This window comes from Antedon mediterranea, chromosome 6 (genome assembly GCF_964355755.1).
Source record: "Antedon mediterranea chromosome 6, ecAntMedi1.1, whole genome shotgun sequence".
Lineage (NCBI taxonomy): Eukaryota > Metazoa > Echinodermata > Crinoidea > Comatulida > Antedonidae > Antedon > Antedon mediterranea.
In genome coordinates, this window is record NC_092675.1 from 15,307,036 (window position 1) to 15,334,927 (window position 27,892).

Consider the following 27,892-nt stretch of genomic DNA (forward strand, 5'->3'; position numbering starts at 1 on the left):
TTGTCACTTTCTATTAGTCATTGAGCTTTAAGACAAACCACATTATGATGACAATGGGCTCCGACTTCCAATATGAGAATGCCATTCCTTGGTTTAAAAACATGGATAAGCTCATCTCATATGTCAACCAAAAGGTTTGTGTATTAAATTACTTTTAACCAAAATATGGAATCATTGCTCCAATCATGAACATGCTCTACAGTATGTACTCTTTAAATAATTACTAAGCTGGTTTTATAACACTTTTGCATTTGTATCCAACAGAAAAATATGTGATTTCATGAGCCAAACCTTAATAATAAAATGTTGAATACTACTACTACTTCTTTCTTAGGGAAACGAATTTAAGATCAATGTACTGTATTCAACCCCTTCGTGCTATGTAAAAAGCTTGAATGAAGCTGGCAAAACCTGGCCAACAAAGAGTGATGATTTTTTCCCATATGCTGATCAACCACACAGCTACTGGACAGGGTACTTCTCAAGCAGACCTGCCCTTAAGTACTATGAACGCGTTTCAAACAATCTTCTCCAGGTAAATGTTTATTGTTTGTTTCTGGCATAAAAACTGGATGTGAAAGCAAAGAGTAAGTTATCTCAACATGTTGATATACCATATTTATTTGAATAAATGCCTCTTTGAATAAATGCCCTCCATAGAACATCATTTTTAATAAACGCGAAATAACGCCTTTATCAATTTCAACGCCCCTCCACATGCATACAACAGAAGTATATTCAATGATAACAACTTTTCTTGTAGTCCGTCCAGTATTAATACTAATACAAACTTTCAATCAGACCTTTCTTGTCTTACTCTATACGTCTCTCTACTATGATGTTATTCTTTCTTCTTGTCATATCTATAACATTTTACTATTTATACTTAACATGCAAATTAAGGGCTCAGAGGAGGATAAAATGTGTCCTCCAAAATTATAGCATAATGAATGGTTTATAAATTTGCAGACCTGGGCCTGTCTGCTTCAACTGCTCAAAATACGGTCTAAAAATGCAGTATAAAGTACGGTATATTTTATACCATATCTTTTAGTACCCCATTTCTGCTAAAAATACTTCTTGGGTGGTCGTGCTAAAATTCATTCTTTTTACCTAAACTGCCATTCATGAGCCGGCAGTCTGTGTTTGACCTAAGTATACTGAGCAGCGAGCGCACTGTAACTCCACTTTCAAGGAATTCCCCCACTTGAAATCATGATCTCCACACGCACGTACACATGTGCTTGTATTTTCCGCTTTCCCGACAAACATGGTAGAACAGGGAACAACGTCATAGTTTTGATTTCACTTTTTTTGTTGATAATTAAAATTCGCAATGAAGAAATGTTTACGGCTCACTTTCTACTACCTGGTTCCGATCCATTAGGTAATGAGGGGCGACTATGGCCCAATATCCAGTCCAAAACGTCCTAATGGGGACAAGTAATTCATTCCCTCCCTGACTTAGAGTAGGTATGAATTGCAGATTCTGATTACCGCGATTTAAACACGTTCATGAAATTTCAAAAAATTTAAAAATATACTATTTCTTATGTACCCATGCAAATAAAAAGTTACATGTCTGGTAAGATCTTGTTTAAAATGGACCTGAAATGGACTTTCGATTTTCAAGAAATTCACACATGTTATTTAAATGTATCAAATTAACACAAACCCATACAAATAAAAACAAAATGTATAGTATTTTGAGTTAAAAACGAAATTTTAAGATACCATGGTAAATTAGCGAAAATTACTCACGCCATTGCAATATTCTATTTCAACGGCCGTCGGAAGCCTCTATATTCACGACGTCACATATACGCACGAGAGAGCATGTATGCCGCCCGATAGTCAGTGATTGATCGACGGCCTGGAATATAGGTCCCTAAAATATACTTCGTTTGTTCTAAAACCCGAATTTAGAAGGCCTACCTCCCAAACCTTTACTAGGCTAGGCCCCCAATCCAGCACGCGGAGTCGATCCACCACTCACATCATGCGGCGAGGCTCCGTTTCATGTGCCTCCAAGGACCAAAGCGATATCAACAACATGCTGCGCTCATTGTCAAGCCAAAGTAAAATATGAATAAAATTCGTTTTCGAACTGCCTGATTCGTGACAAATAAATTATCATCTCATATTACTAATTTAATTCTGCTAAACTAAAAACTAAAGAAACTAACACATTTTAGCAGTATAAATTACGAACGATATACAAAATACACGAACGGAAAATATGGATACGCATCATTGCGCACGGAGCTGTATCCCGGACAACGTTGCCAGGCCAACTTCGGTATTGCCAGAAAAAAACCGTTGATTTTTAAGATTTTAAATCGTCATTTACTCGATGAATAACCGTTTATACGGTAATAATTTTATCCAAAAAAATTCTAAATACGTTTCTGCAAATGCACAAGCATTTTTTAGAAAATACTCCATAGATTTCAAGAGTTATAGCCAAAAAACTGCAAATTGTCCATTGGAGGGATAGGAATATATTCGCAAAGTGACGTCACCCGCGAATTTTTTTGATTTTCAAATAGGGCTTTCCCTAAAAGGGCCAATTTATATTTTGTAACAATATACATTCTAGCAACACCTAATAGCCCCCCCCCAAAACATCATTCTAAAATGAAAAAAATCGAAAATCCATTTCAGGTCCATTTTAAGGGATTATTTTTATATATTTTTAATCTATGTTTATTAAATATTTTAATGGAAAACGCGAGTTAAAAATGATGTACAAAAGCCGGCGAGCCGAAATCCGCACGCTTATAATAACTTTGGAAAGCACCTACCCATTTTCTAAACACGATTGGACGAGGTCCATGGTGGTGGAGTAATTTTTGTTGCATGTTATCAGGCTTTAAATACTGTTTACTTTGATATGTAAATCGGTTATTATGCCTCAAATGTCAATTTTAACGATAAAAATTGAATTTCCAAAATCTGGCTAAGTATTGAATTGAAGCTAATTTATATTTCTGTTTGATAATTAAACCACATTGTTTTTTTTTACTTTGCGTGTACCTCATGCAAAGAGGCCAACAAGACCAACCACTGAAAAAAATAATCCCTACCATAAATATCAGTGTTTACCATTTTCCCTACAATGTGCATGTGCATGGTATGCATGTATTAGCGTGTTAATTAATGGTTGGATACCCCGCAATGGACTGTTCCATTTTTGGAACTAGTCTTTTCCGCACACAAGGCATGTCGAAAAGTGTCACCTCTCATGGAATATTTGCTTCGAAACATTAATTTTACCGATTTATTAAATTATTTTTGAAGTGGAATATTTATCAATCTACTATATAAAGCAAGTACATTAGGAAGAAATGTACCGAAGAAATTTAAGAATCTTTGAATTTTCTATGCAGCGGCCGTAACCTATGTAGGTGACCGAGGGTCCTCCTAAATACCAAGAACTACCAAGAACTACCAAGGCCTGTAAATTTAAAGTGTGAAATATGATATATATAGACTTCTAATAGCATTTCCAACAATAAAACCTAAATTTTAGCGCGATATAGACTCCAAAAATGTTAAATAATCGATAAGCTTCTCTTCGAGTTGATGCATACTGTACATTGTATCACAAATGTCCGTATTGCGTCAACTAGTATGGCTCACTGACACTCGACGATGCAGCTAGTCGTAGGCCTACATTTAAAATTGTTGGTGTCTACATCGCGCTAAAATTGAGGTTTTATTGTTGGAAATGCTATTAGAAGTCTATATATATCATATTTCGTTAAATTAACACTTTAAATTGACAGGTCTTGGTAGTTCTTACTAGTTGACGCAATACGGACATTTGTGACGCAATGTATGCATCAACTCAGTTTGTTTCGCGAACGCGAAGCTTGTCGATTATTTAAAATTGTTGGTGTCTATATCGCGCTAAAATTGAGGTTTTATTGTTGGAAATGCTATTAGAAGTCTATATATATCATATTTCGTTAAATTAACACTTTAAATTGACAGGTCTTGGTACAGGAGGACCCGCGGCCGAAACTCGCTTTGGTCAGAGTTGTATACGCTGTTTCTTGGCCTAAATTTTATTCCGTATATTTCAATTTAGTGCAACTAATTGCCGTTAGAATAATCGAAAGGGAAATAAAAATTAAACAACTATACTATTGAGGTAATTACTTTAAACACAATTAAATACAGTTAAATTTAAAATGTGTCTATTTCTAATTCCCAAAATTTCTTAGACAGAATTTAGTGTTTTAGGCTTTATAGGCCTATGTATAACTTAACTTGTAGGCGCGGCAGAGTCTACCTCTGACTTGGCGCTCAAAGTGGAATCGAACACATAATAAACATGGGCTTAATTCTTATTTTGCCGGTTCGAAAATCAATTAAAATAATATATGATTATAATTATAAATTTAAATATTACAGTTATAAAAAAATGTATACTTACGAAAAATAATATTTTATGAAAAGAAACAATACCCACACAGTTTTTTAACACAATATGTATATTTTTTTACATTTTAGCATTTTTTAAACAATATTTTATGTTGTATTTCAGAGATACATACCTTTCAAAAATAATCTTACTAAAATACATATTACATTCTATGCAATGCAAAAAAAAAACCAATTCACACACTGGTTCAAAAGTTACGAATCATTTAAAGACGGGAAATTTGTGGACATTTTAATTTTGAGACATTGGGAAAAAACATGATGCAAAAGGCCCTTGGATTAATTTTGAAGGGTGATAAGTAAAAAAAAAAATGTTGAGGACACCCCAAAAAAAATGGTCTTGTACAACGCTGCTATATCTATGAGTTTGGCAACAATAAGAACTTTGAAGTTATTAATATAAAAGTTATAACCCTTTAAAAATGGTTCCAAATATAATTGGAAAAAATGCCATTTTTTGGGCACTTTAACGGACAATAACTTTTCAATGGATAATCCGATTTCCGATCATTTAAATTGCAAAAGTTTATGTTCAGTAAATTCCTTTTGATTAACTGAAAGAAAAATTACCATCATTAATTTGAATTTTTACATTGGGATACCTACTTTGAGTTATGTCTTTTGCAATGTTGTACTGCTTTACTTGCTTTGGAGATATTTCTTAAGTCTATTCCATAATCCTACTTTATTTTTTTAGAAATGTCTTTTATTGCCTTTTAGTTGTCTGGACATTTTAGCTTCCCCCACAGATTTATAGTAAATACTGTAACGTCTTTGCTCCACATTTTCGCCGAATATATCTATACTATACATGTGTGTAAAACAGCTGACAGGGACAGAAAATCAAAACACAACACGATGTTGACCTCATGTCACAGGTCAAAAAATAACAGTATTTTTTATTGGCGGCAGAAATGGGTACAGAAAATATGGTATAAATTTGTAAATATTGTATTTATGGGGAAAATATGGTATACAAACACTTTAATTTTTGTATACGCTGCAAAAAATATACCGTATATATATGGTATTCAAAACATACTGTATTAAATACGGTATTTACTTGGCAGCAGAAACACTAGGGCCCTAGTCAAAAACACCCTTTAACCACAGGAAATCACAAACATATTGATAAATGTCCTCTCGAAGGAACGCTCTTTAAAAAAACCTTTGAACAATGGTAATGATTTGCCATTTCAGACTAGAAATAATGCATATTATAGAAGAGAGTTTTTTCTTTTTTGTTGATCCAATAGATCAAAAAGTGCTAAATATGGTACTTTAGAACGACGTTTCGCAAGCGAAAGTTCACTTCAGTGTGCTGTAGACTGTTGATCTTGTTTACAGTCTGGTTAATACTTAACCTCTGTGTTTTTTGGGGTCCTGACACATTGAGTCCATATACAACTGGATTGATACGTTTATAAGGTTCAATTAGTTAAGTTAGAAACTTATCAGCTCCAATGACAATATTACGATTTAAACATTTTAATCAAGATTCTGAAAGTTATGAACATACATTGAATTTTGTTCTGGACATTGTTTTAAATAGTACATATTTTTTTTAGATTTGTAAACAACTTGAAGTTTTAGCAGGAAATCGTCAAATTAATATAACATCAGAATCCAAAACATTAAGTAAGTCATGAGCATGAAATATTTCGTCAGTCTATTTTATATTAAAAAAAATGTTATTTCCGTTTTTTTTTAAATGTTATGAACATTTGGGAAAATTAAAAAAAAAAAAAGATTCTTTAACAGCACTATATTAGAATGCCATGATTATTATTACTTTTGTGAACTTAAACCTATTTCATCATATTCTCAGAAAGAGCTATGGCAGTAGCCCAACATCATGATGCTGTGAGGTAATGTATTATAGGTTACATGGTTTTCTGTTTATTGCAGTTCAATTATGAGAAAAGTAAACCCATTTTGTGGAACTGAAAAAAATGTCACCGAAAATTGAAACACATTATTTTTTACATAATCTGAACAACTATCTACAAATATTTATGCCCATAACCGTAATTTTATGATCCAATCTCAATAATCTTGATATCAATGTGTAGAATATATATATCTAATATGCAATTTTACAAAAATAATACAACAATTGATTTTTAACTGCAATGTTGTATGCCATAATTGTGGATGCATTTCATCAAAATTGTGTTTTTTCTGTGCCTATCACCAATGGAAAAATGATACTAACTAGAAGAAGAAGCCTATTATCTATGGTTTTATAATGATATCTAAATAAATCTGTAGAGTATATTATAATTATTTTCCTACTAATATATGCATTAAAAAACAATTAATACAACAGTTATTTACGTAACTAGGTCAAAGGTCAAAATGATTAACTGCAATATCTTTTGCCATATTATGGATGCATTTATATTAATGAAAATTGTGTTCCTTCTGTACCTATCGTCATATGAAATAGGAAAAATGTATTTTGAATTAATGATGTATTATATTATTGAAAATACTTTTTGATCAAATGTTATGAACAACAGGTAGTGTAGTAGTAGGTTTAGGTAGTGGGTAACATTTATGCCTGCCAATAATATCTAAATACTGTAACTACCAATGTGTATAATATATATTTCCTACTTTAACAGTTGTTATGTAACTATAGAGGTCATAATGTCATTGACCTTTTACAAAAACTCAATTTTTCTTAAAATAACATAAAACTAATTTTGGATATATTTAGTTCAAATAATGTTTTTCCTGTACCTATCATAAAAAAAAACAGAAAAATGATGCTAGCTAGAAGAACATTGAAATTCATTACCATACCGGTAATGAATTTCAATGTTCTTCTACTATGTTACATTTTTCTGTTTTTATTTATTTATTGTTGTTCATTAATGAGTCTTGATAATTTGGAATCAACAATTGTTGTTGGGGTTGATTTACTATAGCCTATAGATTGTTTAATTATTCAAATAGAAAAGGACTCAGAACTTGTCATGTCATCAGTATCACTTTCTTGTTCAGGTAGATTCACATTAGTACATTCACCACATGCAGGTCTAGTTATACCTGGTCGGCTTCAAGGAGATATTCAAGTGCTGGCTTAGGTCTGTGTGTAGAGGAACCATGTTTCCATGACTGATCTTCCATCCTCAATCCTCAGTACCCATATAAATTCCACTCCATTGCCGAACATGATGTTAAGTACGTTGGTTGTGGTATTAAGTTTTTTTTTATTGTAGTATTGTCCGGCCTGTGTGGACTACTTGTTTGACCCACTTACAAATCAATGCTATTGAACAAATTCAGAGAAGGGCTTTTAGAGTTATACTCCCATGGTTTTCGTTCAATGAGGCACTTTTTTTTAAATATAATCCTTTGCTTGAGGACCGACGTACCTGACTGTGCAAGGAATACTTTCGAAAACTGAAATTCCTAGCCATATTCTCCACAACCTACTTCCACAACCTCGTTATGTACCATATAAATTTAGATCAGTCAATGAATTTCCTCTACCAAAATGCAATACAAATAATTAAAGAACTTCATTATTAACCTTGCACAATCGGGTACTAAGATTTATACTTTAGATTTATATTGATTGTTTCCCTTATTTATAACTTATATAATTCCTAATTTTGTATATATTTTCTTAATTTGTTGAATTTTTCAACTTCAATTTGTATTTCAATTTTTGTTTTATAAATTGCAATAAAGTTTTTATCTATCTACTAAAGTGATGTTGGCGATATTAAAGGTTGTACTTGTAGAAAGGATGGAGTCAAAGGCATTCCACGTTTATCTAGGTCGTCCATTGTACAGACAAACATTTTTTCTAGCTACCACGATGTCATCCTTTATGGCTAGTCTGCATCTGAAGACTACAACCTATTTTCAAAAATATGTGTATGACAAGCTTTTTTTGTTTTCCAATTTCGAAGACTCTGGATGTTGTGTCACCATTATTGCTGAACAAACCCATACGCCTCCAAAATACTGTTTGAACCAGTTTGATATTCCAGCATCTCAGTTTCAATCTAAAGAATATCACAAGAGGTTTTCAATGTTTGACTGAAGCCCTAGTAGATCTGTGTCATCTTCGATAATGACAGGTGTTTGCTGTTTTAATGGTTTTTTGAGAAGAACATCTGCATCAGCAGCTGCATGTAATACCTCATTGTCATGTTGTTCAAAATGCTAATTATGAAGACTTATAAATTGTTATTTATTACATAAAGTGATCCTTTTTTGTGAAACATATCATGTCATTGGTAAAATGTACAGGACACTCCACCTGACCCACTTACCATGTGCGCCATCTTTAGTGGATTGGCCACTGTTATAACCATCAAAGACTATGATGGCAGAGCAATCTTTTTTGCAGATTACATCATAAGTCTCAATTCCATGAAATTCTGTGCAGTAGAGTACCACCATCTAGGATGTAGGCCTCTGGACATCATTCAGTGAGTTAATGTATTAGACTATTTAGAAGGAAGTTATCATGTTGATTTATTGGCTGCAAGTAGTACGTTGATAGTATTGCTGGTGGATAACAAAGTCTATGTGCAAGGCGCTGGAACAGTAGGATCGCTGCACACAGTCTCATTGTCTGTATGTACAGATGAATTTATTTACTTTATCCTGAATACATTGCAAGACCTTCTGGCCTAAACACCATCCAAAATATTCAATGCTTAATACCACATTGTCAATATTAACCTATTGTGTCAATAGACTTTACAAAACGTATGCCATTATTTCTAGTCGTTTTTCGAAAACGGTAAAATGCCAACTTTATCGTCCTAAAAAAAGTAAGATGGTGGAATTTTTGCTAAGCTCCGCCACTTTGTTAAAGCTCATGCATACATTTATTCATGATCACTGTCCTATGGCTTCCCGTCCTGTTTCGTAAAGTTCCTAATAATGCTATGAAGACTCCGAGTCATAACCAAATGGATTGTTCAACGCCCTGATACTCTTGCAAGGCATTACATTCATATCAGGGAAGATTTGGTCTGGAAGTATTCATTCATCTACCTCTTGTCAAACCTCTGGTTGTCTTCAATTCAAGGCTTCTCATACAGGTAGCAACCTTTTCAATCACCAGGTGTGTTGACAATCTAGTCCAGTCCGAATGTCATAAAACATGGAGGCCATTATCAAACTGCTGTTGAACATCTTTGTATTTCTACTGGTAAAACTTACAAAATCGTTAAAATATTATACATACATCCCAATATAAATTATATAACCATGGCAACAAACATGCCATCTGAAAAAAAAACTGGAATGTAGATCTTCCACAACTGAAATGTTCACTCCCATGTATGTTTTACAGCAAAAACTTTTAGCCAAAATTTGTGTTTTTGAAAATGACATGAAACACACTTGAATATAATGTATTTCAAATACTAGTTCAATATATTATATGTAATAATGTACGTATATTTTTTGCCTGTTGTGTTTATAATATATGTATATATAGGTCCATATTAATTTTAACTTAGAATTACCTTTGATTTTCGGTGACATTTTTTTACACTTTATATGGAATTCAAAAGTATTGTTTTGTTACTATTGCAAATTGTGGTGGGTATATCATTAAATTGACTGGACTAATTGCATTATAGATTCTCTTGTTCCATAAACAAGTGCAGATTCTTTGTTAGAACGTCTAAAGACAACAATTATATATATAATATTTGTCATTCTTTCTTAACAGTGGCACTGAAAAACAGCATGTGGCTGATGACTACGCTAAGAGATTGGCTATTGGTTCAAGTCACTGTCAGGTATGCCAGAAGGAAGATGCTTTGTTTTATTTTTCATCCACAACTGAAATGTTCACCCCATGGGTATCCCAGTATGTTTTATAGCGAAAACAACATTTTTAGCCAAAAATTGACAAAACATCCTTAATTTCAATATTATAATATACGATGAAATGGAATCTGCTTTTCACACCAGAAACAATGCTCTTCTATAGCAAGTTTCCATTCACTATTGTTCTTGAGAAACAATGCTCTGCTATAGCTAGTTTCAATCCCTCCCACTGTGTGAACTTGCCATTGTTTCTGGCTTTCACACCAGTCCCACCCTTTCCACTTATATTCCAAGTTTCCTGGACTTTCTGCATTCTCACTCCTGAGGACGATCAAAGTATATTGATCGAAACATAGAGAAACTCAACAGAACTAATACATGTGGTGTACCGCAAACTTTATATCAACAATATCCTTTATAATGTTATTGAATTTCAGGGCTGGAAAAGAATATTTGTAAACTGAAAGACTGCAGCATAAAAAACAGCAGTCAGCAATACTGTGTACAATGTAACAATTCTTGCTGGGGTTTCCTATAATTTAAGACCAAATCATAATCATCAAATCATTGTGCGTAGTTTTGTATTTGTTTTGTAATTATTGACATTCAAAACTTTGAAATAACAGTGTTTTTGCTTCTTTCTGGAAATTTCTTATTATATTTTTTTTCAATTTTGGAGTGTGGTTTAACCAACAGTGTTGTACAGTTTATAGTGGATAAATGAAAATTAATATTGGAAATTGTGGTTTTACCGACAAGTTTAGCACTTTCAAAATAATAAAATTTAACGTTTTATTTTAGCAGCAGCTTCATTTTGTCCAACTTTTTAAAATTATTAATTGATAAAATAATAATTAATTTGCATTAATTGATTGTAATTATTAGAATTTATTACCATACCGGAAGTACCTTTATTGGGATTTCCCACCGACGTTCGTATTGAACGCAAAAAATGTTATCCAATTGTTAGTCATGTGTGTTTTATCAGCGGAAAATAAAGGCTACAATCGTATTGCTGTTTGCTAGAGTGTCATTTCTGGTGAGCTAGAGGTGCCATTTAACATAAATTTTACATGCAAAGGTATTATTTCCAGCCATCTAGGGGTGTCATTGAACAAATTTTGCTTCGCCACAGGTCCCAGCATGCGGCTCAAATACTTGGTGTCTACAGCCCTAGACTCTTGGAACACCTCCTTAAAATGCCCCTGCGATTGCCCCTGACTACTAAGTTGTGAATCTTCAAGAGAGGCCTACATTATGCCACGTTATGATAGCAGAATCATGAATAATGCATGCACATAATAATTATCTATGATAAAGATAGCTATTAATCTCTCTGAACTATTAAAAAATCAGATCATTACCAATTCTGATTAGTAAGGGTAAGGTAATGGTTAACTTGTTTTCTTGTTTTATACACCAATTCATTTTTTTTTTTTATGTTATAGAATTTAGTAAATGTATCTCTGGGATCATTTTTGTCGGCAACATCACCTCCATCTTTTACCTTTTGTACTTTGCTGAACATCAGTGTTTGTCCAGTAACAGAAGATTCCAAATCAGTAAGTACAATAAACTACTCAAATTGAAAGCTAATTTGGAAGTGCTGTAATCTGTGTTTATTTTTTAAATTATATTATATAAATTAAACTTAGAAGTAAAGCTGCTTTCACATCGCGCCCGGATTCATTCCGGTGGCCTGAGAAAATGATCGTGGAAAATGGGTTCAGTTGTAAAGCATAAGGTCATTCACACCAAATTTGTACGATTTGAATCCGTACCTGATTCGGGTTCCGAATTCGTACCGATGGATCACGAAGCCATTCCTTTGCTTTTTTTCTTTCGACCAACAAAAAGCGAGCATGAATGACCTTTTTTGTGAGGCGAGAGTTGTCTGCTCTCTTTTTCCGCGCCCCGATCATAAAATCAATGTGCGACATGAATTTTGGTTTTCTGTATCTAAAAGGTAGGCCTAGGCCCTATGCTTATAAATTAAATTTAACAAGGAAACTGCAAATAGAATTATTAGGCCTAGGTAGGGTCAGGCTACTACTAGGCCCTGGCTACTTGTTAATACAGTAATGGATGTCTTTATTAATAATTTTGTAAGCTGTAATTAATAGGCAACCTAGCCTGCTATTACTACCTAGGACTAGGCTGGGTGGCCAGAGAGGCTAGATAGTATTAGTAATAGTAGTCTATTACATGAGTAGATTCAAGTTGGCTTCAATTTTAAATGCATTTTATTTATAATTTATTTTTATTATGTCAACTGTTATTTTTTCATGTCTAATTATTATTGTATTTTAATCTTACTTCTTGGGTCTTAGGTTTTGTGATCTTAGGTCTTATGGGGTCTTTGCTTTCGTGATCTTGGGTTTCATGACACCCGGATAGACCACCTTTGTTAAATAAAATGATAAGCCTGCTTATTTAAATTATTTCTAGCCTAGGTCTAGTGTCTTTGATTAATCAACTGTTTTTTATTCTTTCATTTTTGGTTTAATCGGCCTTGGCCTATAGGCTAATTCAGGCTATACAGAAGAAGCCAAGATGAGTACCTACCCTAGTGCCTATTTTTCATAAGTGACAGGGGATTAATGTTTTTCTCCATTCAGTCTTCAGCTTATCCAAACTGAGTTTAACAAAAGACAAGTGTGTTTGTTAATGAAGTAATTGAGTATTAAGTAAAAATTTGTCAGGATTCACTTCAAGATCCTCTCTGACTAAAGTTTCGAACTGACCATGCGTCTTTCTTTTTTTATTGACAATGTTGACCCATTGTCATTCGCGTTTTTTGTTTAGCCAAAGGCTTAGCATTGCAAGATCATCGCTAAAACGTTGTCAACGATTTCCATTGCAAATTGCAATGTTCGTTCCACTTGGTTAATTTCAAAATAAATGTATATGACACGAACAACCGAATTTGTGCTCAATCTGGGCGTGATATGAATGCAGCTTTAAGTGGACTAATTAGATGATCTACTCAAACAAAGAAACAGAAGAAAAAACCCAAACAATTGCACCACTCGGAATGGAACAGCACATTTAACATAAAAGTTAAATATGTTTACATAGAAGTTGCCGTGTTTATTTAAAAGTTATTATTTATGCATTATAAGCTTTAAAAAAAGAGAAAGAATAAAGAAAAATAAATTGAAAGCATATAATAATAGGTGCTGCATGTCACCATGAAAATCATGAATGAACAATTTAGACCGAAGGTCTAGCTTCTGTCTTAGGTCAGGGCTTATACGGAGTAAATACTAGCTCCAGTGTGGTACTTATGTGACTTAAGTGTCAACAATCAACTGTTATTACCCAACGCAATTCAAATAATATAGAAATATACTACTGCTTATTATTCTGATACTGTGGATTTACAACACCAAGTTATCTTTTCGAATGTCCAAGTGTCAGCTACAGTTCCACACGCTAGCCGTCTCTTCTTCCAGTGGTTAACATGGTTAAAATGGCTGTGGCTTCCAGACTTCCTCCTGTTGTACAATTTACATGTTAAGTGTAACCTCGTGTACTTGAACGTAGATGACACTATATTTAAATCAGACATATATAAACAATACTAACAAATGCTATGGTGAACTATCATAAGAAACATACATTTTTATCAAGCGACTATTAGGTATAACTTATATACTCACAATGTCCACTGCCAAAGACTGCTTAGGCTATCATAGGAGACGACGAAGTTCATGCACGTTCAGCTGGGAGCCTTGTCGGAAGTTTCAATCCGCGATACTGCGCTCACCCCAGTCCGTCGGTTTATAACTGAACTACAATAATATGAGCATCATGGTTCTACCAATTCTTATAAAAGGCCAGGCTTTATACAGTTAGGTGCAACCAATGCACACTGCGCCCCACGATAAATAAGCTCTAAACAATCACTCCTATATGTCCCGCACAATTGGCTGGGGGAATTTATGACTCAATGCAGTGATGTCGAGAGATTTCGCAAGCCACGCTAGACGACGCTTCGCCTCACCGGGCAAGCGATATGCAAATTTTGCCACCGCAACAATACCTTGACATATTCTAGGGTCCTATACCTACCACTCTAGAGAGGGCGCTATACTAGACTATAGTTTTCAAATGTGACACTGCACTCACCGATAAGTGGTTTATCACCTAATATATATTACACAATCATTTTTCTTTGTATTTTTAAAATACAGTTTGCTGTTGTGGTTTATAATCCAATTGGACGAGTAGTGACGCAATTTGTACGTTTTCCAGTCAATGGTGATAATTTCCTTGTTGAAGGCCCCGATGGAAATCCAATCACAAGTATAGTAAGTTTTATAATAATAAAAAACAATCTAAAATTCCTATTCTCATATTTATTTTATCTTGACACATAAAACGTTACCTCTTCACCTTCAATATGATCAATAATGAACAAAGGTAAAAGGTATTAATATTTGTCCTCAAACTGAGGAAATTCAGATTAGGCCCTCCACGGACCCACAGCAGCCAGCAGTGCAGCACCTACCAGAAATACACACCATTAGACGATCCCCTATTCTTTGCGAATAGTGTACCAAGTTCAACAGAATTACAGATAATGAATTAAGTTATTCTACCAAATCTTTCATTATTATTTTTTAAATGCATTGTTTTTCTTTTATTGTGATTTAATGTTCCTTTGGCTTGGTTATTAGGGAGTTTTCGCAATCTTACAAATACGATAACGAAAACGGATACGTATTCGTTTTTGGTAAGCCAGTAAAAATCTGTTTCGCATGGCAACGAAATATTGAGGCCGCCGTCCAAAATATGACTGCGGTAAATTCGAGCAAAGCGCAGGTACGTGTTGCTTGGTGCTTGGTTGCCTAGGCCTAGCGTAACATCAAAGCGAGTGAGGACTTTAAAAACTGCTATTTATCAAAACTGACCTGGCATTTTAGTAAATTACTTTAATAAATTACTTTCAATAAAAGTATAATTATATTATAATCATGAATCATTCCTGATTCAAATGCAAAAATGTGCAAAATAGATCAAAAACTATACTCGTTTTGTAGTCACGAATATGACTGGTGATATTCGTCAACACGAATACGCTTCACGAATATGAAATGGGGATCAGCTCAAAAGTTTCACAAATGTGTGACGTATTCGTTTTCATTATCGTATTCGTAAGGTTGCGAAAACTCCCTATTAAGACTAGTAATTTACTGTTATGTTTACTTCAAAAGTTGGAAAAAAACTTTTTTACATTCTAAAAGCTAAATTGGAATTCATTTTTTACATAATTGTTAGAAATTCGTGTTTTTTTTCTCTTAAGTTTAGCTGTAACTTATTAATTATGCTTTCAGATTTCAATTGTATCTGCATCAACAAAAGCTGTAAGGCGTAGCAGGGGGACAGCTACACATGAGTTAGTATTTATGGCAACAGTTCCTGCTCTTGGCTACAATACCTATATGGTATATAGGGCAAAGTGTAAGAATTTTATTATTTAAGAGTGCTTGTCACCAAAAATCAGACATATTCGTAATTTAGTGGCAAGGGTCAAAATTTCGAATTGGCTCATATTTTGCACATTGGTAGACCTTGATGTAAGTAAACCTGATGTATAGTTTGTTTGGTAAAATATCGCTTAGTTTTCGAGAAAATCGAAAAATAACGATTTTCGGCCAATTTTGTTAATTTTTGGTGTATAATCTACATTAAGTGTAACAGCCTCTGGAAGCCAAATTTTGCAACCTAGCGTTTTAATATTTTACACTTACGTTAACTACCATCTTGACAATAACTTAGTAAAGTTTCAAAAAATTATATGAAATTCTAATATTTTTACTAATTAATTACTAATTAGCATATATAAAACTCTTAAAAAGTAGGGTAAAAACAAACGCGTTTTTTTTCATGTGCGACAAATTTTTTTTAAATAAGAAAATCGTCAATCTACTGTTTAGATACTAATATTTATGAATCAAGTAAAAACAATTTGGGGAAACTATTTTCCGCTCCGCGCCAGAGCCACAAAGTTGTAAGAAATTCAAAGATTTTATCTGTCGGCAAGATCAATCAGATGTACCTATTGTTCTCTATTTACAGATTTAAGGTAAATTTTACTACGAGAAACAAACTTTAAAGGTAAACTGAAAGGTCCTGAATAATTTGGAATTACGTTTTAATATAAAAACATCTAAAAATAAATTTCTAGTCAAATTTAAACGACTGACCCATGAAATTAAGCAATTACTATCTGAGCTCAATATTATTACTCGCTAGCTTCATCACCTGTTATATTTTCCACTAGGTGAATTTATTCTTATTATTATTATAATATAATAATAATAATATTATTATTTTTTGCACTATACGCGCGCATGCGCAGTTTATTTTTGATTATTATTGATTTGCGCGAATAATTTCGCCTAGTGGAAAACAGGCTGATAATGTTCTTATCTTCTCATATAGGGAGTATTCGCACAAGCACGTTAACGTTATTTTCCAAGCTCCGCCCACTTTGTAAACAACTTGCTGTGCGTGCGCAAGCATTACGAAAAACTTTAGTTACGTGCGTCGAGAACCTTATTTTTAAAAAATAGCGTAAATGAAAACGTTAACCAAAACATGATTAAACATGCCTGGCTAGGCTTAGTCTCTATAAACCCAAGGTATTCCATGATTTGTTTTAATACGTGTGGCGTATGTTGCGTGTGCTACACATGCGTTGCGTTCTACACTTCCCGTCGAAGCGCGAAATCAAAACGAGCAAGTACGTTAACGCAAATGTTCACTGAACTCTGTTGTTATGCAAATGAGTAGAATGGTGACATCCGATAACGTTCATGTGCTCGTGCGAAATTTCATAATAATTCGTAGCCTAAACAATAAATTGTTTGTAAACTTGTAAACCATTGTTTCATCCCTTCGCTTTATTAAAAATTTACAGAATCGTCCCACATATTAAATTGTTATTTTAAAGAATTCTTACAGACATAGTTTTACCTTCATTGCTACCTTAATCACTCGAGCAACTGCACATGGAAACCATCTTTCCCAACAAATCAATGTATGGCTTCTTGCGCTTTATGGTTATATCTGTGGTATCAAGTTCAAGAGAAGTACACATTTCTTGCAACATTGGCAAAGAGAATCTGGAGAGTTTTTCTTGAGCTTTCAGTTCACAAATATTATGCATTCAAACATTATTGGATGCTGCAAGCCTATTGTGTCCAGTACGGTTTGCGACAAAAGTTGAATTTCTCTTTCCTTTTCCGTTTTTGAATCGTCTCCATTTTCTTCGACTTCGTCACCATCTTCATTACTATCGTAATCATCATCTTCGTCATCATCATCATCATGAACGGCTGCATCTGTCCTCCTTTTTTTAGCCAAGTGTGAGAAAAAACTTGCAATCTGCTGTTAAAAATTCAGTCTTGCTACTAAATAGATGTGAACCATCGCTGTGCCTGGCCGATCTCATCTCTCGTGAGACATCACATGGATCAGCTTTCTGTCCCGTCTGCTCTCCAGCGTCAAAAACATGAATAAGGTAGGTTTTCTGTGGTACAGAAAATCGGGGTTTTTTTGCAGAGGACTTTAACGCCCAGCCCATTTGCAGTTTGGGGCCAATGTCAAACCGTGGCAAATCGTTGGTTCTTGTTGGTTCTGGATTTTTAGAAGTACCCTCTTCTAGTTGTGTTGATTAATTTCATTGCCCTGTCATAAAGTGTTTCATGTTCTAGTGCGTTCTTGTGATTTTCATAATCTAAGTGTTTCTCTAGGGAAGAGTACCTCTGATATGACCTAATGCAACCTTGTTCGCGACAAAAGAACAGTTTGCTGAGGGTGCCAGGACTTTCTTCTCTTTCTATTTGTTTGTTGTCATTTATATCAGCTTGTTCTTCATGAGATGTCTTGGCTTGTATTCTTGCTTTTACTGCAATAGATGATACTTGATTTATTTTAATCAGACGTTGTATCTTAGTTATGAATTAAATTGGGTAGCTTCGAAGGCACACAGAATTTACTCAAAAGTAGATTTTGTCCTGCACCAACACCATACGGCATCCACACCTTCATGGACCTGCTTCCATACTCTATGTTGTTGATGTGACTCACGCCTTTTATTTCCATTTCCCTGCTGCACAAATAGTACCACTCACTATCGATGCCCGTAAACCATGTATCTGTGTGCAGCGATTTCCTTCTGGCATGCTTGTAAAGGTAGGACTTCAGTGCTCTGTTTGCGGTCTTTTCTATCGAATCCACAAGCTCCGCCGACAACCGATTTAAAAGAACATGAAATCTCCATTAAAGCCATCAGACAATAATTATATATAAGAATTATTTTCAACACGTCTTTACATTGTAAGACATAAACTAAAATGGATAACAGATCTGTTCCGTTGTCAACGTCAATGAAGATATCGTTATCTATCGAATATACCCAGTAAAGTGTTTTGTCTACTGTGGTTAATGTTTTGAAACATTCTCGTTGAGTAAGTTCGACCAGGTTCGACAAACAGGAAAACGATAACAAGTTAAAACAAATTTGTTTTTCAGTTTTATCCTATAAACTATGAGAGGATGGAATAATTTATAATAATGTGGTTTGACAAAGAATAAGCGAGTGATTTTTAGTTAATTGCTTAATTTCGTATATTGGTTAGTAATTGAAATTTTACCAGAAACGTATTTTTAGTTTGTGTTTAAATTGCAACTTAATTCAAAATTTATCTTTCAAGTTTGTTTCTCGTAATAAAAGTTTGGCTTAACTCGACTTAGATTGCTAAATAGAGAACAATAGGTACATCTGATTGATCTTGCCGACAGATAAAATCTTTGAATTTCTTACAACTTTGTGGCTCTGGCGCGGAGTGCAAAATAGTTTCTCCAAATTTTTTTTACTTGATTCATAAATATTAGTATCTAAACTTTAGATTGATGACTTTTTTATTTTACAAAAATTCGTCGCACATGAAAAAAAAACCGTTTGTTTTTACCCTACTTTTTAAGAGTTTTATATATGCTAATTAGTAATTAATTAGTCAAAATCTTAAAATTTCATCAAATTTTTTGAAACTTTACTAAATTATTGTCAAGATGCTAGTTAACGCAAGTGTAAAATATTAAAACGCTAGGTTGCTACGTTTTGCTTCCAGAGGCTGTTAAACTTAATGTAAATTATACACCAAAAATTAACAAAATTGGCCGAAAATCGTTATTTTTCGATTTTCTCGAAAACTAAGCGATATTTTACCAAACAATCTACACATCAGGTTTACTTAGATCAAGGTCTACCAATGTGCAAAATATGAGCCAATTCGAAATTTTGACCCTTGCCACCTAATGTTTGATTTTTAGTGACTGGCTCTCTTAATATTTTGTTATGGTGGCTTCTAGAACCCAGTTCCTGCATACCATTTTGAAAGCCAAAATTAATTAAATCTGTCATTGTAGTTACACAGAAGTTTCAAGAAATGGTATTTAGCAAGCCTATGAGAGAAAAAGCACTGTCAACATCTCCCATTGTCATCGAAAATGAAGTAAGTTTACATTTAAGATAAACATTTAATTATAAATTATTCAAGCATAACAGTACAAAATACAGAAGAAAAAAATGGAAATCAATCTTTGAATATGGTTCCAACTATAATGTATTAAAAGAATTAATATGGTTTAATGATTCAATTGTAATAAATAATTCTCCAATTTTCTTCAATTATTATGAGAGTGGTGTATTAAGGTTCTAAATTATCTAATGTCAGATTGAGAAACCTTGCTTAGTTACAAAAACTTTAAACAACTCTATAATTACCGTATATTTCGGTGTATAAGTCGCACCTGTGTATAAGACGCACCCCCTAACAGAGAGTAAAATATCGGTATTTTTTATATCGTCGATGTATAAGACGCACATTATATTTCGTAAAAACAATTTTTTTAAAAATTGTAATCAATATTATTGTAATAATCATTTTGTTATATCTACAACGGCGTCCTTTATTTAGGTTTTTTCTTACCTAGGCTCGGCCGCGCCCAGCCTCAACAAGTTCTTTCTAACTTGTTATTCATGAGTTTCGCACCCGCAACATCGAGTCCATGTTTGCGTGTGTAACACGTACGTGTGTGTGGGCTAGCCTTAATTTAATCAAAAGTGCGACTTATACACCGAAATATACGATAATTGATTAATTGATGCAATTACAACTAGATATCCTTTGGGTACAGCAATAAGTACTAAACTAGAATTAATTTGTCACTATGACAAATTATATAGGTTATATGCATTGATTTAAATAAAGATAATTGATTTTTAAAACATATATTGATTGATTTTCTCAGAATCTTTAATTATTTATAATATATGATAGGATCTTGCTAACGCAAATACAATAGCCGGTATCACAATCCGACCAAAGATCCTTCTGCGTATAATGTCAAATTATGAGTGAGTGAGTGAGTGGCCGAGCGGTTAAGACAGTGGAACCGTAATTACGTAGCCATAACATCGGCAGGAGTTCGAAGCTCACTCACTCCATGGTTCTGGTGGTAGAACGAGTCTTCTCGGATAAGGACTATAAACCAGAGGTCCAGTGTACACATCTAGCTCGTGTGCACTTTAAAGAACCTAGTACATCTTTCGAGACGAGTAGGGGGTTGCCCCGGTGTATTAGTACATCACAGCCACTGATCACCAACTGGGCCCTCTGGGAGACCAGTCTTTGACTGAAGAGGTTACCCAGTATAAATATATATTTCAATTCAATTTCAAATACCACATTTGTTACATAATAATAAAGACATAAGTTACTTTTTATCTAGATTTCCTTATAAATCAGTGTATAATCTATACACTAAGAAATAAAATTGAACAAACAATACGGATAATAAAAAAAATATCCTTATTTCGTTTCGTTTCCCAAGGTGAGGCTCGATGTCGGTACCTTGAATGCCATAGACACGAGCACAGACCACCGAGCCATACACAACTGACTAAAAGATGTATCTGAAAGTGAACTGCTTTTCAGTATTACACAATCAAACAAGATTAATTTACTTTTGTCGATACTGAAATGTTATATACAAGAGTAAGTTCTTCTCCTCTTCTCACCCACCGGCCTAATAAGTTTGTAAAAGATTAACTTTATAATTAAAAAGTATTAGCTGTATGATAAATAATAGAGCTGAGGAATGGAAAGAGTGGAGTGCCTGGGATAACCTTCAGTAATCAAATACTGTACCTTCATCACTTTTTGATAATCTCTATGTTTCGCTATTTTTCCAGATATTGTAATCAAATGTAATTTATCTTTATAATCCGTATGTTTTACTATTTTCTCATATACTGTAGATAATGTAATCAGATTCAAACTTTATTATCTGTATGTTTTGATATTTCCTCAATTTAATGTATCAAACTTTATTATCTGTATGTTTTGCTATTTTCTCACTTCATTTGAATCAAATTTTAAACACCTTTATGATAAACATTTCCCTCTTGTACACCCTCCAAAATCTAAACGCAAAATTAACTGAAATCATGGATGAGCGATGGTCTCCTAAAATCGATTAAACACAAACGCAAACTCATCAGGCATCCTTCAGTCAAGATTGACTATGGAGACGACATTGGAGAGAATTTCATCCGTTTTCCAGTGAGTCTGTGTGGGTTCCAGTGGCTGATCTAGATTTTCTTTTCAGATACCTTTCTTCATTTTCCATACGATATCTTTCTTCACTGTGTACAAGTCCTGCCTTAATACAATCTTTCCATGATTTTCGGTCATCAGCCTTTTTTTCCCAGGTGTTAACATTGATGTCCATTGCCTTTAAGTCTCTTTTACATGCATCTTTGATACGCAAAAGTGGACGTCCTTTGGATCTTTTACAATTCGCTAGCTCACCGTACAACATAACCTTTGGAGTTCTTGTACGGCAAATATTTACATAATCTATCAGACAAGAATAAAGATAAATACAAGCAATATTGTTAACAAACTCAACACAATTTTTTAGAGCGTAAAAGCTGACCACTTTAAGAATTCGTTCTCTAAGCATAAAAATGATATCAAAGGTACCTGGAAAATTATAAACTCATTACTAAATAAACCTAAGAAAAATGAAACCGACGTAACCATAAACTGTGACGATAAGTTATCCACCAACCCAACTCTCATCTCTAATTCATTTTAATACTTTTTTTGCACAAATTGGTTCTTCCCTTGCCAACAAAACATGCCAAGCAAATTTTATTGACTTTTTATTTGAACCTATTCATTGTTTTAATCTGTCCATTTCCCAAGGCGTATTTCCCGACAACTTAAAACTTGCCAAAATAACACCATTTATTAAATATGGAGACAAATCTAATGTTAACAATTACCGTCCTATTTCCGTTCTTTTAATTTTTGCTAAAACCTTTGAACGCATAATTTATGAAGACGTATTCCTTCATCCCAAAACACAAAATTCTCTGCGAGAATCAATAATTTCAATGGCCCTCTTGCAACTCACCAATAATATTGTGGATGCCTTCGAAAACAATGAATTTGCTATGATGATAATGATGATTACTGCCTTTCCGCTGAAAAGTCTGCCGACATTTCCGCTTGGGCTGCTCCGTAAATCTCTTTTACCAGTTTCTTCCAATCTGATCTTTCATGGGCTAGTTCTTTAAGTTGTTTGATGTCTTTCTTGGTTTTCAATTGTCCGGGACGATGTTTGTGTTCTGCTTATAAAGGGTGAGTAGGTCGTTGCTATTGGTACTTTTATTGATCTTTCAAAGGCATGCGACCCCATAGACCATTCAATACTTTTAGCTAAATTTCAAAATTATGAAATTCGCGGAATCACTAACAATCTCTTTAAATGTTATCTCTCAGACTTTTTTCCTTTTCCGATGACACCACCGCCCTTTATAGCAATTAGAACTTTCAGTCACTTGTTGAAACTGTTAATCAAGAACTTTTCAATGTTTTTAAGCTTTCAGTTAATACCAAAAAACCCTGTGCAATTTTTTTTGTATTCCAAATAAGCATATTCCTTTTGAGCATGGACAGATTAAAATAAACAAAATTATAATTTCTATTGTAAATAATACCACATTTTTGGGAGTCAACATTGACTCTGGTCTTACATGGAAACCATATCAAAGAAATTGAAAATAAGATCTCCAAGAACATTGGTATTATTTGTAGATTTTCTTCCTTTATTCCATGCCATATCCTTTGTACCCTTTACTGTAGCCTAATCCTTCCATACCTAAATTACTGCAATATTGTCTGATGCAACACCTATCAATCCAAAATTAGTAGCAAAAGAAGGTGGTTCGCATTATTACTGGCGCTCCACCTTTAGCCCACACTGACCAATTCATCTCTCAATTTACTTAAACTTAAAGACGTTAATATACTTCAACAAAATAATTTTCTTCAACCACTGCATTATACCCTCCCCAATTCTGTAATTTATTCCACGCCATATTATTTCAACTTATAAAATTATAAAGAAAAAGTGAAAAATAAATACCTCTACTCATTGCAATCGATCAACTGCCTTTGTTTTGCCCCTTTTCTGTTTGTGTCTTGTGTTTCAGTATTTGTGTGTACTGTATGTTCTGTTTGTTTTTGTTGTGTTACTGCATATGAAAGAGTGTTATTTTGATATCTATGGCTTGCCGAACACAAGTTTCTCTTGGTTTTTCCTTTTGGTTTTACTTTTTGGGACTTTTTTTAAGACACTTCTTTCTTTTCCAGTCTGTTTTAATTTCATAAGATATTTGTAAATTAAAAGAAATGTTTATTTTTATTTTGTTTTGAAAGAAATAAATGATAACTTGAATTGAATATAGATAATGTATTATTAAAATGAAAGATTGAAAATAAAAAAATAAAAAAGTTTGGAAAATAAAAAAATTTACACTGGTAAAGAAACCGCAGTTGAATGTTAAAAAAAAGAAAAGTTAATGTAATATAACAATTCATGATATGCATCTAGGTTAAGATACAGTACGGCTTGCAACATGGGGCAGACATCTCGGTCCTAACGGGACACAGATAGCCTACAGTTATTCCTGCCAGCTTACTCAATTAAACTTGGCTATCGGGATTTCACTCGATTTTAAACAAAATGTCTTTATCATCAAATCTCCCTATGTAATTTTATAATACTATTCCCCACAATATATTCCGATTCTTATATATATTTAATTTGATCTTTATTAATTTGCAGTATAATTTTTATTTTTTAATTACTGTACCTTCACAGGCGCGGTCTGTTCCTAAAATAAACAAAAAATTGAAATGGCTATAGCCACTAATGGGCAACTTAAGCTCCAGTCCTACTATTGATTTTTTTCTTCAGTCTTCCAAAGGGACTGATTGATGGAAAGTGCCTGTTTCCAGTCACCTTTAGGGTCAAATCAATTATTTTAACTGCTCCCTTGTGTATAAAAGAGAGAAAATAGTTGAAACCAGGTTTTTGCAAGGTGAACTCATCATGAACCTGGAAATTACTTTGACTGTGATAAGATAAGATAAATTTATTGAACAAACGCTTTTGTATCAGCGGCACACGTTTATAATTTATATATAGATTAGAGGGTTCGCTCGCTTCACTCTTGCACCCTCTAGTGGGTGTACCCGAATGGTCCTCGAAAACATGACCAACGCCTCTGGAAATTGAGGCCCGATTGACACCTATGCATATGACTGATGAGTAATTGGTACTAATCATATAGTAAGAACATAAGATGCAAATAATATAATTGTAAAGAACAGTATACGTATTATATTATTATATATATTATCTGAACGTTACACACAGGAGGAAACCGTTAATAGGGGTCATAAATCACTGAAACAGTCTATAACGTGACCGTACCAATAGAGACCAAAAGCATGTTTATCAAAGTGGGTGACAGTGAGCGGGGCTTTAACATTTGTATCACAATCATGACAGCATCTTGTAAATTTTGGAACAAAATGATCAAATAACAACTTTCGTAGCCTACTTATATATCGGTCGTAGACACCATTTATAATTATAAATAGAGCAACAAGCAACAGAAATAATCGATAATATAAACAGTAAAGGTTTTTCCCTGGTAGGCCTACCAGGCTTTCTATAGTAACATTGAATCGCACCTAAATTTGATTAAATGATTAATAAATAGCATAAATAATTAGTTTAATTAGCCTCCTATAGTAACATTGAATCGCACCTAAATTTGATAAAATGATTACTAAATAGCATAATTAATTAGTTAAATAACTAAAACAAATTGTATTTCACGTAAAGTAAAGGCCTTTATAATGAATAGTTGAATATCTAAAACAAATAAATTGTTGTTCATGATTCAGTTGAATCACTAAAATCACATTGTAGTTCACGTAAAAGTAAAGGCCTTCAATAATAGTTAAATTACTAAACAAATTGTATTTCACATAAATGCCTTCAATCAATATAATTGATTAGTTGAATATCTAAAACAAATTAATTCCAGTAGGCCTAGTTCACGACGATATGTTGAACCACTAAAATATTTGTATTTAATATTGAATGTCGCCACCAACTTCCATTTTGCTGGAAGTGACGGACCCGGAAGCCAGTTGAAAAACAGCGCGAGTGTGTGAAAATAACCCTGCGATATCCACAAATTTCGATAGGTAACGCTAAATTTTGTCGTAAAAAAAGACAAAAAGGGAACAATAGCGTAGTACTGAAAACTAATGTTATCAAATCTACGTTTCGCGGTACATCTAAGAGAGATAAGGTAGGTATCCAAAGCGGAGATTTATACCGAAGTTTCTGCATTGTGCTCGTCTATGTCAGAATTAACCATAATTATATATAGATACTAAAAAGCAGTGATAAACATAATATGTGAAAGTGATTGTAAAAAGTGGCTGGTCATAAATCATATACTATTTTAACCATATTTTTTCCTTTCCTTTCTACTGTAGTTCCTAAAAATCACTTTTGATAACAACACTGGTTTACTTGACACTGTCATAGACACAGTATCCAACCTGACAATGATGGTTAAGCAAACATTTTTATGGTACAACAGCAGTACAGGAACACCAGATTCCTCTCAGGCATCCGGTGCATACATTTTCAGACCAAACCGTACTAATCCAATACCAATCATGTTAAGAAATAATGTTTTAACAAAAGTTTATCAGGTACTAAATAATGTTGCCAGTTGATTAAGGAATTACAGGACATAGTCCGGTCCGGTAAAAAATAATTGGTATATCTAGACAAAATTAGAACAGAATTTATTTTTGTATGCCTCTGAAATCATCTTACTTCAGTTCCCCACTCCGGTGGTAGTTTGAACAACAATGACAACACAAAGGTGTCAACTTGAATCCGCAAGACTAGGCATATGTTCAAGCTAAGAATCATCTTCAACCCCTCCCAGCAGATTTACAATCAGCTCCAGATTCTCTTCTAAAGGTTATTCAATGCAATTGCAAAACTTACTTCAATACAAGGAACTTTAAGACGTCAAGTCATAATCTTTTGATGCCTAAATAGTTACATAAATAATTATAAGGTTCACTGAAATCCATTTTTTTTTCTAATAAATCAGGTTTAACACTTTGACTGTTTATAACCAATTTCAATGTTTTTACTAATCTTGATTAAAACTACGTATGTTTGATTGATAAGTAATTTAGACTAAAACAATTATAAATATTTTAGCTTTACAATGGTACCAAGAACAAATTAATAGCAAATGATCTCTGTGTTTGGCAGTCAAAGTGACTACTATATACATCTGTTTACATTTTCGCAAACTTTTTCCTTTGAGAAAAATGGAAGACGTTTTGAAGTATTTTTACCATCTTGAATTTTTAAAAGTTGAACAATTTATTTGTATTATCTCCAGTGATAGTTTCTTGCGAAATATGTTAAATGACTGTGGTTGAACAAATATTTGCAAAAATCGGATGCTTTAATACTGATATTTGAGAAAACGGCCATTTTAGATATATGCAAATTAGCAATTTTTCTTCATCTCTCTTTTTTCTCCATTTTTTATATGTTGTTCATATAGGTCTTAGGAAGTAATACAACAAAAATAAATTCTGTTCTAATTTTGTCTAGGTCAAACCGTATTAATGCTCCCGTTTAATAGGGGTTGGCTTTAGTGTTATGACTTTGATGATAATATCTTGCCTTAAAAAATAAAAAGGTATACTAAAGTAGAAAGTATTGACATTTTTATAAAACTGGGCCACTAATTATAGTATTGATTTTTTTTAGAGTAACCTTATTCAAGAAGTTCATCAAGAATTCAGTCCATGGTTGACCCAAGTTGTACGATTGTATAAAGCTCAGAGGCATGCAGAATTTGAATGGACTGTTGGTCCAATTCCATTTCAGTAAGTCATCTAAATTAATATATATTTAAAATACAGATAAATAAGTCAGTTTTACAGATGTAGAAATAAATGTAAACATGTTTAAAGGAAAATGCTCCATAATTTTGGATTTGGGAAGCTTGAACATTGTAACTATGTATACTTTTTATTTACCTCCGCCAAGGAGGTATGTAGTCGATCACGTTTGTTTGTTTGTTAGCAGGATTACTCAAAGGGTAATTACAAGATCTTTACCAAAATGAAAGTACAGATAT

General features: G+C 33.4%; 1 protein-coding gene across 1 annotated transcript in view; it reads left to right on the top strand.

Moving 5' to 3' along the window:
- The window catches only part of LOC140051751 (lysosomal alpha-mannosidase-like), a 143,384-nt gene that overhangs the window by 76,279 nt on the left and 39,213 nt on the right, over positions 1-27,892 (top strand). Inside the window, exons 7-17 of the mRNA XM_072097051.1 lie at positions 18-134; positions 335-535; positions 6,018-6,087; positions 6,278-6,317; positions 10,160-10,229; positions 11,709-11,822; positions 14,457-14,573; positions 15,600-15,726; positions 19,702-19,787; positions 26,208-26,429; positions 27,520-27,638. Coding sequence (XP_071953152.1) covers positions 18-134; positions 335-535; positions 6,018-6,087; positions 6,278-6,317; positions 10,160-10,229; positions 11,709-11,822; positions 14,457-14,573; positions 15,600-15,726; positions 19,702-19,787; positions 26,208-26,429; positions 27,520-27,638 — 1,283 coding nt within the window. The remainder of the gene's footprint in view (positions 1-17; positions 135-334; positions 536-6,017; positions 6,088-6,277; positions 6,318-10,159; positions 10,230-11,708; positions 11,823-14,456; positions 14,574-15,599; positions 15,727-19,701; positions 19,788-26,207; positions 26,430-27,519; positions 27,639-27,892) is intronic.